Source organism: Acanthochromis polyacanthus, chromosome 15 (genome assembly GCF_021347895.1).
Source record: "Acanthochromis polyacanthus isolate Apoly-LR-REF ecotype Palm Island chromosome 15, KAUST_Apoly_ChrSc, whole genome shotgun sequence".
Classification (NCBI taxonomy): Eukaryota; Metazoa; Chordata; class Actinopteri; family Pomacentridae; genus Acanthochromis; species Acanthochromis polyacanthus.
In genome coordinates this window covers 11613198-11628958 of record NC_067127.1, presented here as the reverse complement: position 1 = coordinate 11628958, position 15761 = coordinate 11613198, and the positions used below count along the sequence as shown (strand labels likewise).

The 15761-nt window shown below is 41.9% G+C and overlaps 1 protein-coding gene across 3 annotated transcripts in view; it reads left to right on the top strand.

Moving 5' to 3' along the window:
* The first annotated feature begins 54 nt into the window (after positions 1–54).
* The window catches only part of LOC110953152 (Kv channel-interacting protein 2), a 100182-nt gene continuing 84475 nt past the window's right edge, over positions 55–15761 (top strand). The window contains exon 1 of one of the 3 annotated variants that reach the window (XM_051959792.1): positions 55–406. In XM_051959792.1, coding sequence (XP_051815752.1) covers positions 334–406 — 73 coding nt within the window. In that variant the 5' untranslated portion in view covers positions 55–333. The remainder of the gene's footprint in view (positions 407–15761) is intronic. The other 2 variants (XM_051959793.1, XM_022197006.2) reach the window with 2 other exon arrangements.

Sequence of the window (15761 nt, the reverse complement as noted above, 5' to 3'; positions counted from 1 at the left end):
GTGTGTGTGTGTGTGTGTGTACACTCTTTTGCGTGCGTGTGCGTCAGCCCATGCGAGGATGTTGTCCAGAAGCGCGCTTGGTTCACTCGGCTCCTGGATGCCGAGAGCGCACACAGAAACGGACGCGGAGAGAACAGTAAAAGCAACAACCAAAACACAAAACGATTCGCTCTCCCTTTTTATCTAATCAAATATGACTTGTTAACGACAGAATAATCGTAGCCATCCTCCGTGAAGGCGGCGACATAAAAACAACCAGTGGCATTTCCACAAAGACTCGCCAACATATCAGCTGTTTCCCCACAGTTCCACATTCCGGCGCACACGGGGAATATGAAGGCGAAAAACCGTGACCAAAGCTTGTCGGACTCCAGAGAGCTGGACGGATCCTATGACCAGCTAACGGGTGAGTGAACCGACGTCTGAAACACCGGTGGATGTTGCATGTTTGCCTGCTGAGAGAAGATTCAATATATGAAGCCAATAATCTATAGAGAGTCGTGGTGCACCCAACTTGTTGGAAATGTTACCTCCTATTCGCCATTTACCAAAAGATAAACTTTAATTTATTTGTAGTGCACCACCGCTTTTCTGATATTTTAATGCTGAGCTTCCATGGTAACACTATTTTCTGTTTTGTTCAGCTCTCGTGTCCCCCCTAAAGTAGTTTATAGTTCTTTATTCCTGAAAGAGCGAGTTGAAAATAACATTTGGTGGGACAAAAAAGCAAACGTATTGAATCTTGTCAGTGTTGCATGCTATTGTGGTTGCGTAATGTGGTGCGTAATGTTGGCGAATGATGGTTTGTTTTGCTGTCAAGAATTTCAGGACAACTGTGTGTTTTTTCGCTGGCCAGGCTCAGCTACGGGAGACCACTTCATTATCTTCACGGTTGCGCAAAGCGCTGCGGGCTGTAGACACTTGTCAGACAGATCTCATGCCCAAAAAATGTGGAGTTTCAGCACATTCCGCTGCTTTCTCTCATATTCCCCTGAGCTTCATCTGCCGAAGTCTGGGTCATGGGTTGAAAAAGGGGTTCTGCAAGTTCAGCAGACATCTGATGTCCATGCAGTGTTGATTCTCACATGGAGTAAATTCGTGCGTAATTTCGCTCCTGTCCGATTTGGTTTGACCAATGTCATACATTCGCTGGATGCCTGTGCGCTCGGGCTGCCTCCTCTTCATCAGCACAGATGAGACTTGACACACATTAGTTATGGCGATATAAGGAACCACTTGGTTTATGTGTGAACGAGCATGGCTGCGCATACCTATGGAGGTGCTCCTCGATGAGCTGAGCACTCTTTTGAGGTGTTCTCTCGTCACCACAACCTTCAATTGTCACATTGCGTTTCACAGCATCCTCCGCTTATGCGAGGACCCGGTTTGCCTGTGAAGTGCCAGCTGCTTGAATAAACTGCTTGGTGTGATGCCTGAACACATCTCAGGCCCCGCGAAGGGTTGGTTGTGACTGTCCAGACAGCTGCGCGCCTCAGGCTCGACGGGGACAATATAATCTCGTTTGCACTCGTCCACGCATTAGCAGCTAAGCAGAGCTTTGTCACAGTTTTAATGCATACTAAATTAAGAAAAGATTGCAAGGTGTTCTGATAGTGCACTGACATCCAGCTTGTGTGTATGTGTGTGTGGGTATCCTCTGCTGGGTTTATGTGTTTTTTTTGGTTTTTTTGGTGCTTATCAAAGCCTGTGTGTGGGTATGTATGTGTGGGGGAGTTAAGAAGCAGCAGATTCACCTTTTCACCGTTGAAAGTTCAAAATAATAGTTTTTCTGCTAAAGTCAGGAGCATCCATCAGCTTTACCTTTTTCCCCCTCCTCCTGTTGTATCTTCTTAAGTGTCTTTGCCTTGTAACTTCACCTTTTGGCTCCAAATGAGCTGCAGATTAATGTGCATACTGGATTATGACTTGTATTACAGATGATTAGTAAATGTGACAGTGGAGGAGAGAATTCTTCCTGTAATGTAAACTCTTCAGAAGAGTCATCGTTTTCCTCTTTTCTTCCATTTTATCTCCTCCTTCTTTTCTCTCCAGCTTGTTGAAACGGTCCCTTGTGTCTGACTGTCCGCACGAAGTCATATTGCTTTTTTAATAGTTGAGCAAAGGGAGAAAGTACTAAGTCATTCACTGTGCCAGAGCAATTTACTTCTGGCATAGTTATTAATGACTTTTTCAAAGCTCTGAATTGCATGGTTAATTCATCTTTGTGAGACGCTGTCAACTGTAAAACATACTAAGCTCTGATAGTTTGCAAGGGGTGGCCCTTGCCAAGAGGCGATGTAATGAAGTTCTGATGCAGCTGAAGTTGTGGAGAAATATTGCCGGGCTTTTGTTTATTGCATTATTTTTTTATTTTATAGAAGCAGCTGACCGCAAAGTGGCCCCAATGTGTAGCCTATTGTGTGAGTGTGACAGAAAGAGAACAAGTGACAGGATATTTTCTGTATTATCTCGACTAAGCAGAAAAGGCCTACAGCGTGATGTGAGCGTACGAGAATGGATTCTTAGGTGGGTTTTGTGGTGTGTGTGTGTGTGTGTGTGTGGGAAGGCTGACTACAGGTGAGTCATTCTTCTTACTTACCAGCAACTTGTGAGCAAGTGAGGTGTGTGTGTGAGTGTGTGCTTGAGCTTGAGGCAAAGCTGACCGGTGTTGCTTAAAGGCAGTGTGGGTGGTCTCCACTCACAATCTGAGTGAAATGTAACTCTCTAGAAATAACTCCCTCTCAGCCTGCTGCATTGTGCCGAAGTGCGCCCCACTGTGTGCGTGCATGTGTCGAGAAGTGTGCGGTAGCCTGGCGTTCCCCCGTTGTGTTTAGGAGCACCGGCTGAGAGATGAGAGGTAATTATAGAAGCGCGGTGCAGTAATCTCCTCTTCCACCTCACAAGCCACACTCAGGAGGAATCATATCACCTACACACACACACACACACACACACACACACACACACACACACACACACACACACACACACACACACACATGCACAGAGAGACAAACACATACACTGTCTCCACATATGCATATGCGGCTTTTATCTCAATCTTGTCATGCTTCGCTTTTCATCTCCAAGTCCAGAATATTGTCTAAAGGCTAAATCAGTAGTGGTTGGCTGGCAGCCTGCCAATCATGCCTTTGTTTTCTCTGATACTAATAGTCTGCACATCATCGGATACATTGGTGGAGAAGACAAGAGTGTTAAATTTCGGCTTTAAATATTTATTTAAAAAAATTAAATTGTGATCCTCTATTGATTGAGCTTTTTTGTTGTATCATACTAACTTCACCCGGATGTCTAAATTTTCAGATTATCTCTCAAATCCATCCTGTCATACCCTTTTGTTTTGTCGCTTTCATTGGTCAATAGTTTAACCATAAATGTTCTGTCTTCAGTTTGTCCTCTGTTTGAAGGTGGTTATTACTTATTCCCAACACTTTCAACATGTTTGATCAACCACATGTGACAAAAATATACTGCTTTCAGCTTCTCAAACATGGATATTAAGTGGTTTCAATATATTTAATTAAATACTTGCATTGGTATTTTGAACTGTTTGGCGGATTAAAAACAGACATTTCATTTCTGCGGGTCACCATGGCCTCTTAGAAATGTAATCGACATTTCCGGGCGAAAGAATAAAGAGTAATCATCAGATTATTTCTTTATGTAAACATACTATAGACTTGATATGTTTCATGTCTTTTTTTCCCCCACTCAGAGTGTACGTATTTAATCTAAAGTATAATCAGATCTTCTAGTCTCTGTTCTGATTGCAGCTCCAAAAGTCTGTATGAAGGATTCAAGAAAGCAGGAAATTAAAAGTTGTCTGCAAATGTGTGCATGTGTAAAAGAGAGTCTCAGATACATTCACTGTGTACACACAGTCTTGTTTGTGTTCAGAGGATGTGCAGTTTGTGGTGGACGGGTTAAACAAAAACGTCCATCTCTCAGATTAACTTGGTCCTCGTTCTTTGGCTAAGTGAGCTGATAGCTTACTTTCCAGTAGTCAGCACAATCCTACAGATGCGCTGCTCGCTCACTCAGGCACAGAAGTGCAAAGTGTAAACACAATCATTGACAAAAGTGAACTATTTTGTTGGTTAAAGTGCAGCAGCTCAGCTCTTCGCTTGCCTCTCGGAGAGATATTTAGCCTTTGATTAATGTGGACAGTTTATTTCTCACACACAAGCAGCTCTTAATGAGTGATGTTAAGCAGTGGCAGTCAGAGCTGTGCCAAGCGTAAAAGTCAGGATGAACTTCACTGCATCAGGAAACTTAGCAGTGAGAGACGTTAAAGGTGTTGAAGTGAAGGTTATCAGCTCGTCTGAAAGCCACATTAAACTCTGATTATAAGCTCATCTTACAAAGTACAAGCAACGGAACAAGCAAATCATAAAGTCAAGCGAAACAGTAACTGAATACAATAAGGGAAATAAAGCAAACAGTATAAAATCATAGTAGCACACTAGCAAGGAGCTTTAAAACCCAGCCTGTAGTTTCCTTGGGAATAAAATCAGAGTCGTCTTAATAAGTACGGGTTCATATATGACAATGAGGTCAGATACAGCAGTGACAGAGGCCTTAAAAGTCAACAAATATCTGGTTGAGGCAAGTGAAAAGGGTTTTGCAATAGTGGAGGCGTGATAAGATGAAGGCCTCTAAAGTGGACTTTGTGTCTTTGAAAGATTCCTGGCCAAAGACTGGCTTCATAATTAGAGGGAGTTTAGCCTGAAGTCAACTTCTCGACATGGCAGTTTTTGCTGCAGCTAGAGCCGTAATGGCCACTGGCACTAATTAAAAACCTTGATTCAATGTGTCATCCAATGTGCCAGGACATGTGTGGCACACGTTGCCTCTTCGGGGATCCTGTCTTGGTTCCTGGGCCCAAGTTCCTCCTGGAAATGCCAGAATTGCTGATGTGAAGTGACTGCATCCCCGCATGGAGAAATGCTTCGAGTGGTTTACTTAGGCTTGTCTGTCACATTGGGCACTTCACTGAGGGGAGGAAAGAAGGATGGGAAAATGAAAGATGCGAAGGAAGGAAAGTGGCAAAAGAAGGACAGAAGCTAAGTTGGGTGAGATGGTTGCAGACATTTGCCAGGCACTTCCCAGCAGCACTCTTTGGTTGTCTGTAGGCGTCGGTTGTCCTATTACGAAAAAGCTCTTCCTGATAATCATAACCTGCTAATGCATAAGTCCCATACATCACTTGTCCTGTATTAATCCTCCTGTTGCCCTCATTTACAGGCACCAAAAAAGTATTGTTTCCTTGTCTGAAAAAAATCCAAAAAATTCCTCAAATTTCTGAAAATTTGCAAAACCTCAGGAAGAAAATTTCAAATATTCCTTAAGTTTCCCTTAAAAGTTTTATTTTGAAAAATTCCCCCAAATTTGGCAAGAAAATTCTTGTAAATATTTTTAAAAATTAATAAAAATCTTCCAAAAAAATCCTAAAAGTATCTAAAATTACATATATATGAGTAAAACTTCTAATATTTGCTTTAAGAACATTCACAAAAAAATCTACCAAAATCCAGGGAATTTCTCTGGATTTTGGTTGATTTTTTTTTTTTGTGAATGTTCTTAAAGATTTTTAACCTTTTTTTTCTACCAAAAAATCTGACCCACAGGACAACACAAGGGTTAATATTGGGAGTTAGCAACACGAGACCCGAGTTCTTTCTGACGTTCAAATTCGTGCAACTTATGGGAAAGTTACCATAATTACCCACCCGTCTTCTCCCCTTGTCATCCTAATGTCCCCATTATATTTCTAAATAATCTGACAGTCCACCCCACCCCCTCAACACTGTCTCCACTCTCACCAATCAGATTATGTAACAGTATCGTATATATTTCAGTCTCTAATAGTGTCTTCACTGCCTCGCTTTCCACTGCTCTCTCCCATTGCCTGTGTCTGTGTCACTTCTTAGCTTTTCCATTGTCCATCCTCACACAAAATTGCTCCCTCTGACCCTTATCCTGCCTTCCTCCTCTCTGGCTCTGTCAAGCCACAATGGGGCCATAGCTTAACAGGGCAGGAAGCCAGAATCAATCCTAACAAGTTTCAATCTTTGAAAGAATCTGCAGAGGGCCAGGCAATCATTAATTAAAATAAGCCCCGCTCACCTCTTCCTTGGTGCCTCAACCCCGTCTCCTCTCCTTCGGCCCGTCTCTGTAAACACATTCATTTCTAAATGCCTGCAGGGGAAAAGGGAGCGATAAAAAGGTGAGAAGATAGAGAACAAAGCAACGGGAGATGGGAAGATGTGAAGGAGGAGCAGAATTTGGCTGGGAAACATCAATGTGAGTCTCTGATCAAGGGTGGAGGAATTGAAGGGCAGAGGGGAGCGATAGTGGAAGCATTCAGTGGGTTACAAACAGTTTTTTACACCAATCTGATGCCGCTACCTTGTCAGATGTTTATCAACCGGCGACTGATTGATTGACTGACGGAAAGTGTCTCTGAGTGTGACAGAGTCGGTGTCATTCATTGTGTGCCTCTGTCTCACGTTGCTGTACTGTCACTCACAACATCTGATCTGCATTAGAGGATGATTTTCTATCCATTAGCTCAGCCGTTCTCCATTAGACGGAGAATAACTCATCAGCAGGGAGAGGAGGAGAGACCAGCAGATAGCCAAACAATACAATAAAGTGTTTTACAATGTAGGTTGTAACACCTTCTCCCTTTTGTTTTGCCCTTTGAATCATTCTGTATGTATGAGTACACAACTGAGAGTCCTCTATTGTCAGAGGTTATCGGCTTGCACGTCTCGGTCCGAAGATAGGGGATCACTGTGCGTGTGTTGTGTGTTAGAAGCTGTACACACTTGTGTAGAGGATGTCTGAAGGGTACGCGTGACTGCCATTGACTGAGCGTATTGAGGGGAAGGATGTCGGGAGGAGTGTGTGTGCTGCCGTCTTTCTCCCGTACGATATTGCAGCTCATTCAGGAAGATTGTCATCTGGCCAATCTCTTGTGTGTGATAAGTAAATCAGCACAAACAGGACGAGAATAAGCAGCAGTGATTTAGTTGTAGCTCACTGATAAATAACCTAAGGGCGTACACTCTGTTCTCTGAAGGTTGTTGAGGAGCAACTTTGGTGTGATTGACAGCACAGCGGAGAGTGATAAGGAGAGAAGTGGAGGTGATTAGACGAAGCCTGGGGTTTGCTCTTGTCAAAAGATAATGCTCATACACACACTCACACTCATAAACATACACGCTGGGGTTTGCCCTGAGGGATGGCAGCCTTGTAGAGCGCTGCAGCTGGTCTTACAATCAATCCGTAAGTTCAGATAGAAACTTGGGCAAGGTTCTGGTCAATAATACGCACACATATATAAACACAGGCGGATATATATTCACACACATCCACATCGGCAGAGCAGTCATGGAGGGATGCTCAGTGGGAAAAGCCTCGTCAATATCTGTCAGTTAGCTTACCAGTCAGAACAAACTCAGTGTCTCTCTGTGCACACAGTGTTTAAATGATCGGCCAATCAAGCCAAGTTTAATGGACAACGCCACGTGCTGCTTCTGGTCAGTAGTCGTGATTAGTGATGCTCTTTTCATGCCATGCTGTTCTGAACTGCCACAAGAGTCTAATCTGGACTCTATACCAAGGCATTAACTTAAAAGCATTCTCAGGGTCACAACTTAAATATTAATCTGTTGTGATTTGAAGCAAAGAGGTTTAATAATAATGTTGTGAGCTTAAGATTTCTGAGGCCTTTTAAGGCTGCACATTACACATGACTGATTAAATGCAGAGGAAAACATGCTCCCGAAATCCCACAAGAACATGCTGTAAAACAGAAATTTACATCCATCTAAGAGTTGCTAATTCCAGCTGCAATTTGTGGAGACGAGTCAAACAAATGGAGAGCAGATGATACGATCCAAAGAGGCACTACAGATGATGAGAATCCAGTTTGAATCTGCCCGATCCGTTGTATGGTGCTGTCATCTGAGCAGAGTGCAGAAATTTGCGAAACCAACATCATTAGCTCTCTGGCAAGCCTTAGCCACCCTTGCTCTGGCCCCAAAATGGCTGCCTTTATCATTGCTCCTCTGTCAGCCTGGGGCCAGGTTGTCAGAGGGGACACATCCTGACAGCTTGGTCTTTATCTCTCCCAGGAGAGATGCTGAAGTCAGCCAAATTCACTCGCAGCTAAATATGCACACTGTGACAAGGTAGAAGGAAACAAAACCAATTGCATTTTTGGAGGCTACGATATGGTTCAAGGTATTACAATTCTGTGAGAGAAGGTTATTGAGGAATGCTGAAAATGCTGAGCTGATGGTTTTGCGTTCGGCCTCATAGAGCTTTTCAACTCTGTCCTGACTTGACTGTTGAACCAGCTCTTGCTCTGAGACAGCCAAACCAAACTACACACTTGCAAATTCTCAAGATGCAGACTTGCGAAGTCAAACAACATATTTGTGTACTCGAAAATCCATTTGCTTTAATCATCTCCATTGCACACTGCTTGTTCTTGGTGCTTTTGCTTGTTGGCTGTGGGGCTCGAAAATCCTATTTTCCCCTCTGCTATCTCCCCCTGGCACTGGTAAACCGATTACTCACACAGCAACCTGACGTTCCATAAGTGCTTCTCCCCAGGCGCCGTGGCTTGGCACCAGAATTTCATAAGAGTTAATGGAGTCTACTAATCAACACACGCGTAGACGGAGACATACAAACTCGCACACCGGCAGGTTTGATTGATTGGTGGAGTGACAGTCCTGACAGCAATGGGATCATTACCGACCTGGAGCGGCGCAGCAGCCTCTGACGCTATCAAAGGTGGACCTCAACCTAAAGCTGCATACAGGAGGAAAGGGAAACGCTGAAAAAGACGATGGGAAGGGGTGGTGATTTGAAACACTAAAGAATGAAAAGCAGTTTGTTCCTTAAGTCTACAAAATACAGTAGTGTTAGAGGGTTTTTACGTATCATTTAACTGCATTCAAAGTGCAGTAAAGCCTGAATCAAGTCATCCTTTGGTGTCACCATCTTGAAGAGCAGTTTCTCCAGGTGCTTCTGCCGATCTGTTGTTCCAGCTTGCCACAGTCCTGAGGATTTATGCTGTCTTGCTATCTTTTGTCTTTCCATGTAATACCAGACTCGTCCCTCTTAGCCAGCCCGTTCTGTAGTACATAATGATCTGGCCGCTCTTCATCATCACTCTGCAACAGGCGAGACAATGCTCTGGTTTGTTTGTTTTTCCTTTAAAGCGTCTTTTGCGGAAGGATATGGCCTCGGTGTTCCCTCCAAATAATGAACAGGGGAATTGTTTCAGGGGAACATTTGCTCGGAGGAAGATGAGCACTGGAATTAAAATGGATAATCCGCCAGCAAAACCTAACAGGGCTGCCTTATTGCACGATCCAGATCCTCAGCAAAACTTGAAATTTACAGCGTGGTAGGGTGTTGGCCTGGAGGTTGGTGTTTCTCATAGCGAAATGCATTTTGAAAACATTAGCACAGAGAGCTGGAGGAGGGGACAAAGCGACTTGAAATGAGCGGAAAATGGCGGACTTGTATACGGAGCTTACATGTGGTGAGTCAGACTTATCCCAGCCTGACTCTCTGGATCTGAGATTAGGGCTCTGTGTGGTCCACATTATTGATACCGGAACAGGTTTCCTTGTTCTTTCCAGTCCTGAATATAGTTCTATATTCACACAGCTTAATTAATTTGGCACCAATCAAACACATCCCAAATTGATAGAATGATGGAAAAGTATATTTTAGCATACTTCTGTACATATTATTATAGGAAGTGTTTTGACTCTGACATTAACGGTGATGTGATTACATAATTTATGGTCTGACAGGTAAAATGAACACAGTTTACACATCATTTCTTAACATTTCATTATCATTATCGTGAAAGAAAAACATAACCAAAACAATTGCGTCACGTCTAAATTATTGAACATTTAATGCAATTTTTTTGCTTTTTAAAATATTGAGTGTACATCACATATGGATTACTGTAGACCTGCCAACGCTGGTTTTAGTGTTTATCATGTAGTAGAACACCTGCCCCCATTCATTTGCTGCCTGTTTTCTGCTGTGATGGTACATTTGGATAAATACTTTTTGACTCACCAGTGATTATTTTTACTGAAACAGCTAAACTTGATTTATCTGTTATGTGCACTTTGCATTTTACTGTTAACTTTTCTAGCTTGGTATTCTGTTCTGACAAGTGAATTTAATCAAGTTCAATAATCAAGTGCACTTTTCAAGTACTTGTAATTGAGTATTTTCATTTTATACTTCCACTCCAGGGCTGCTCAGTGGAATAGTGGTTAGCGCTTTCGCCTTGCAGCAAGAAGATCCCTGGTTCGAATCCTGGGGTGGGCCTGGGGTCTTTCTGCATGGAGTTTGCATGTTCTCCCTGTACATGCGTGGGTTTTCTCCGGGTACTCTGGCTTCCTCCCACAGTCCAAAAATATGCTGAGGTTAATTGAGTACTCTAAATTGCCCGTAGGTGTGAATGTGAGTGTGATTGTGTGTCTGTATATGTAGCCCTGTGACAGACTGGCGACCTGTCCAGGGTGTCCCCTGCCTTCGCCCTAGTCAGCTGGGATAGGCTCCAGCACCCCCCGCGACCCTAGTGAGGATAAAGCGGTGTATAGAGGATGGACTTCCACTCCACTACAATCATCTCAATGCTCCAAATGTATCTGGTGCACCTGCTTTTAAAACTTTACATAAACTAGTTCAAACTAGCCACAACATTAACATGCTGCTTTGACTCTGATATTTCCGTATTAATAATCAAATTATTCATTATTATTTATCATGTCTGTGTAGATTCTCAGTCATCCAGGTCATGACAATCCCAAATAATTCAGTCAGAAGGACCAAACTAGCTCTTTTACGTTAATTGTTCACATTTTAATGCTCATAAAGGACCTTTACTTGTAACAGAGTATTTTTACGTCACTGTATTGCTACTTTTACTTAAGTAGAGGATCTGAATACTTCTTCCAACACTGCTGGACTATTGTTTCAGTAAAAGTTTCTCCCTTTCAGCTTTCAGACTCTGTGATGAATAATTAGCTGACAGCTTGCTTGAGGGTGAAACATCTGCTTGCTTGAAGGATTCCATGCAATTTGCTTTTGTTTTAATATTATGTAACACAGAACCTCCAAAAAATAGTACACAAACATCTCCTATGCATACATGAATTTACTGGGAAGTGACTTAGCAGTGTTTGCTTAGTAATGTTTAGGATTAGCTCTGTAGTAAGCTATCCTTTGTAAAGAATATAAACGGTGAACTTCTTTCTGTTTATTATGACATTGATTGGTTTAATTTAAGACTCAATGCCGTTTTACACTATTTCAGTGCTGCTTTGACATGAGCGACCCATTTTCTGATCATGTCTCTGTTTATTTGTGTTCATACAGTGCATTTGCTGACATTTAAATCAACATATGAAGTGAAACACTTTTTTTTCCATATGTGAAATTAAAAAAAAAAATCATAGCTGTTTCTTTTCAGAGTTGGGAATACGTCTTTCTGAGTCCCAAGGCACCATCTAACCTGTAATTACAGCTGTAGACACCACAGTAAACCACCTCTCAGGTCTGTCCTTGGTGACCTGCAGGGATCTGGTTGTCAAAAAGGAACAAATCTGACAGCTTGGTCTTTCCCTGGAGAAAGCTGGAGTTGGCCAAATTCTCTAACAGCCCAAATTCAAGTAATTATACTTTCCAAGCATTTCAAAAGATTCTAAGAGGCTTAAAGCAAGCAGACGGGCAGAGATGAAATCATGCAACAGGTTAAACTCAGAGGAAATTACTTTTTTATTTACGGAACACAAAATATCAAAGCTGATGGAAAATGCCCGCTCTGTTTGATGTATTTGTAAAATCAAGTTTGCCGAGCACGACCGAGAGTGATATTGAACTGTGACTCAAGCAGCAGCAGTAATGCATCTTTGAATAACATTACAAGTAATTAAAAAAAGCCGTAATGAAAAGTGTACTTGAGGAAAGTCGGAGAGTAGCATCTGTCTGAAGGTTGTTTGTGTTTAGCCGCCATTTCTCTCTTTTTTATTTTTTTTCAACCACAAGATGTTTGCTTCTAATGAGGGTGAATTAGGAGAGGCGGCGTGCATGTTCTGCTGCACACGCGAAGAAAGTCATTAAGAGGGGTAACGATTATTAATGAGGCCCGTAAACAGTTCAGGTGCTGAAATATGGGCCTGTTGTTTTCTTCCTGTGTGCTCATGACTGAGCGAGGCTCTGCTGGTTTTTGGCATCAAAGGAGACATTAGTGACGAAGTGGCGCTCTTACTGAGAGAGAGATAAGCAAGGACTTGAGTTTGAGCCGGTTGATTAAAGTTTTCTGGAAAGTTGTTGCAGTGTTTGAACGTGCCAGCCATATTATTTTCTGTGCAGACCAGTGATATTTCTGTGAATATGTGCGAGTGGGAAGTTTGTGGTGGACTGGGTCGGGCGTGGGCGGTTTCTGACAGAGGCCAGAGGAGGGATGAAACTAATCTGCAGTGGATCCATATTGCAACTTAAAAGATATGCTGCTCCTGTCTAAGTGTTTGATACCACAGGGAACATTTAAGGAGCGCTTTTCTCAGCAGCAGTGGGCTTAATGTTTTGGCTTCATCAGTTTACATATTCAAATAGAAAATTTGCATCTTATACTTCTTAGCTATAGGGCTCAATAACTTATCATAAGTGTCATTTGGAATCTTTAGCTTTGTCAAACTTTTGTTTTTTACAAATGTAAAAAGCTGAACCCGAGTGGAATTAGGATTTTCATGGTAAAATATCTGCACATAAATAGCACTATTAGTGGTACTCACTGCACTTTGCAATGTGTTTCTCATTCGCCCATTCACACACCAGTGGTGGCAGAGCTATACAAAGTGCTAGCCATCCATTGAGAGCAACTTGGGGTTCAGGGTCTTCCCCAAGGACCCTTTAACCTGCTTTACCACTTGAGCCACAGCCACTTTTATCTGTGATTTAATAAGGGGAATCAAAATCCATTTGTAATATCTGCAATCACCGTTTTATCATGCTGAAGTTTGACTTTAATGCAAGCCAACATTTAGAGGTCAGTCTACAAGCTGTATGGAGAAACTTCTTTGCCAATTTGGTGAATGTCTCCAAAGAGTGTTTGTGGAAGTGTCTGTATGTACAGTTGCTCTCTCATTGATATTCCTGAGCAGATCTTGACATTAGGGAGTCATTAGACTTTGACAAGACAAAGATAGAAGTCTTGCAGAAACTTCGTGCCACTTTTCTCCCTTTCACTTTTGCAGTCCTTCATCTCTCCTTCCTAGTTTCTCTCATCTGCATACCGTGCTTCTATGAATGAGAGGCAGAAGCTGTAATGGAGTTTTCTACTTTCCTTTCTTTTCTTCTCCTCTCCTCCTCACCCTTTCACACTTCTCTACTGCTCAGAGGTGGAAAAGGTGATTTAAGTGGATGTAAAGTTAATAGTTTCAGCTCAAGCTCGTATGCTTGGATGCGCACAAGTTGTGAGTGCAGTGGGTATAGTGATGGAAAAGGATGTGTGTGTACGTGAGTGTAAGGGTTGTTTGTCACCGAGGGAGATTTATTCATATTAGCCCTTCACTTGAGTGAGATCAGGAAGGTGAACTTTTATTTAAGGTCGCACAGTTAGAGAAGCAAAACAGAGACATCTTTCTGCCTGTCAGACATTATTTGCAAGAGATGAGTCAGTCTTAAAGTACAAGGGAGAAAAAAACAAGTTATTATGAATAATGGAAGAAAAAAATGCATGCATTGTGCTGTGAAGTGACATATACAGCATCTAGTGGATGAAATATTCCAACAAGCTGCCCTTTATTTATATTCCAAGGTTATGAATTTTTAACATTTGGGTCTGTTATTAGTGGAGGACCGATGTGAAAAATCTCTGAAAACACGAATGTCAGTAAGATTATGTGTTCATATGATGTTACATGCACATATGTTCACTTTTAACCATGTTTTATGTTAATATTTCCTTTTAAAAAGATCTCTTTAATTATTTATGTCCTCTTAATGTTCGCAGCCGGCCCTGTCTCACTTATTCATCTGCTTTTTGAAAATTGATGTCGCCATTTGCATCGTCAAGTTGTTTGTGAATCTAACCTGCTTCAGTGCTTCATAAGAGCAGACACCAGCAATTACCCGTCTGCCGTTCGCGTTGTGTTTTCTGTTAACAGGGAAAAAAGTCACAAACATCGTTTTCCGTCCTTGTTGCTTTCAGTTTTTAAATGGTGCTGAATTTGAGTTGACAAGGAAACAGCAGGTGTCCTCAGGCCTGAAAAATTAAGCTTACAACGACCACCCACTGTGGAAACTGCATCATTAACGCACGCTCCCACAAGCATGCTGATTTTCAGGAGAACAAGCACACACACACACACACACACACTCATTTTTCCACATTTTTATGATTATGTAAATTGTTGTTCTGTCTTTTATTTTATATTTATTGAATCAGAATAGCTGTTATTGAACATCCAAAACTATTCCTTTTGCAATGACTAATTTTCAGCAAACAAAATTACAGCTAGAAAGATAAATCTGCCAGACCTAAATATCAGTTGATTTTATCGAACTTTACGGGTCTCACTGTAAATGTGATTAACATGGAACAGACGGCACTGACATGATCTGTTTTAAGCTGTAAAATTTAAGTATTTTGTTTCATCATTCCATAGAAAAAAATCTAATCTTTTGTTTATTGATGACATGAAAAACTCAGATCAGAGATTTTTTTTAAAACTAGTATCTCTTTATAAAATGATCAGACATTGTGCCCAGTATTACATTCAGCAGTCTATATTTTGGCACAGCCTCTGATACTGTCATGTGCAAGTGTGTCATGACTGTACAGCACATTAGTTAGGTGCAGGGTTATTGTGGCATGCTGAAACAAAATTGGCCTTTTCGATTTTCAGCCTTTGATTGTGAGTTTAAATTTTCATTTCTATGCATGTGATTAAAAAAAATGTTTGCGCTCCATGTGAAGTCGATCATAGATCCCCGTTATCCAATGAGTGTGTGTGTGAGAGTCGATGAAAGTCTTCTCTAGAGGCCCTCTCGGTCGTCTCACTCTGTGATTGTAATCGTTGTACAAAAGCTGAAAACAGGGACTGTAGTCGCCTGCCGTCAGATCATTTAGTCTCTGAAGCTCTCCCATTTTTTATCAAAGATTTTCAGAAAAGAAACTTCCAGTGTGCAGTTTAATGTGATCAAGGCAAGCAGCCAGACAAGAACACACGCCAGCACACAAATGCTCAGACTACGGACAACAGCGATTTAATAAGCTCTGATACGACCCTGGAGGTCAATTCTCTGGAGAAAATGAAATAACTGCAAACTTAGAAAGCACTGGTATTGCACTGCGTCTCCTGTAACAGGCAGTGAACCAAATCAAACTTTTGTAGACTGATGCAGCAACAATTTAGTGATTCGTACAAGTTCTAGCTGTCAGTCAAACGAGGCACAACACACACACACACACACACACACACACACACACACACACACACACACACACACACACACACACACACACACACTGGAGGTGAGACTGAAGCCTGCTGATCTGTTGATTCATAACTATAATACCACAGCTGCTCTCTGTCATCACCTCCAAGCAGCCAGAAAAGAACCTCTGTCACCACTCGCTAGCCTCTTAGTCTGGCTTTATGTCAGCATAGTGCTTATGGGAA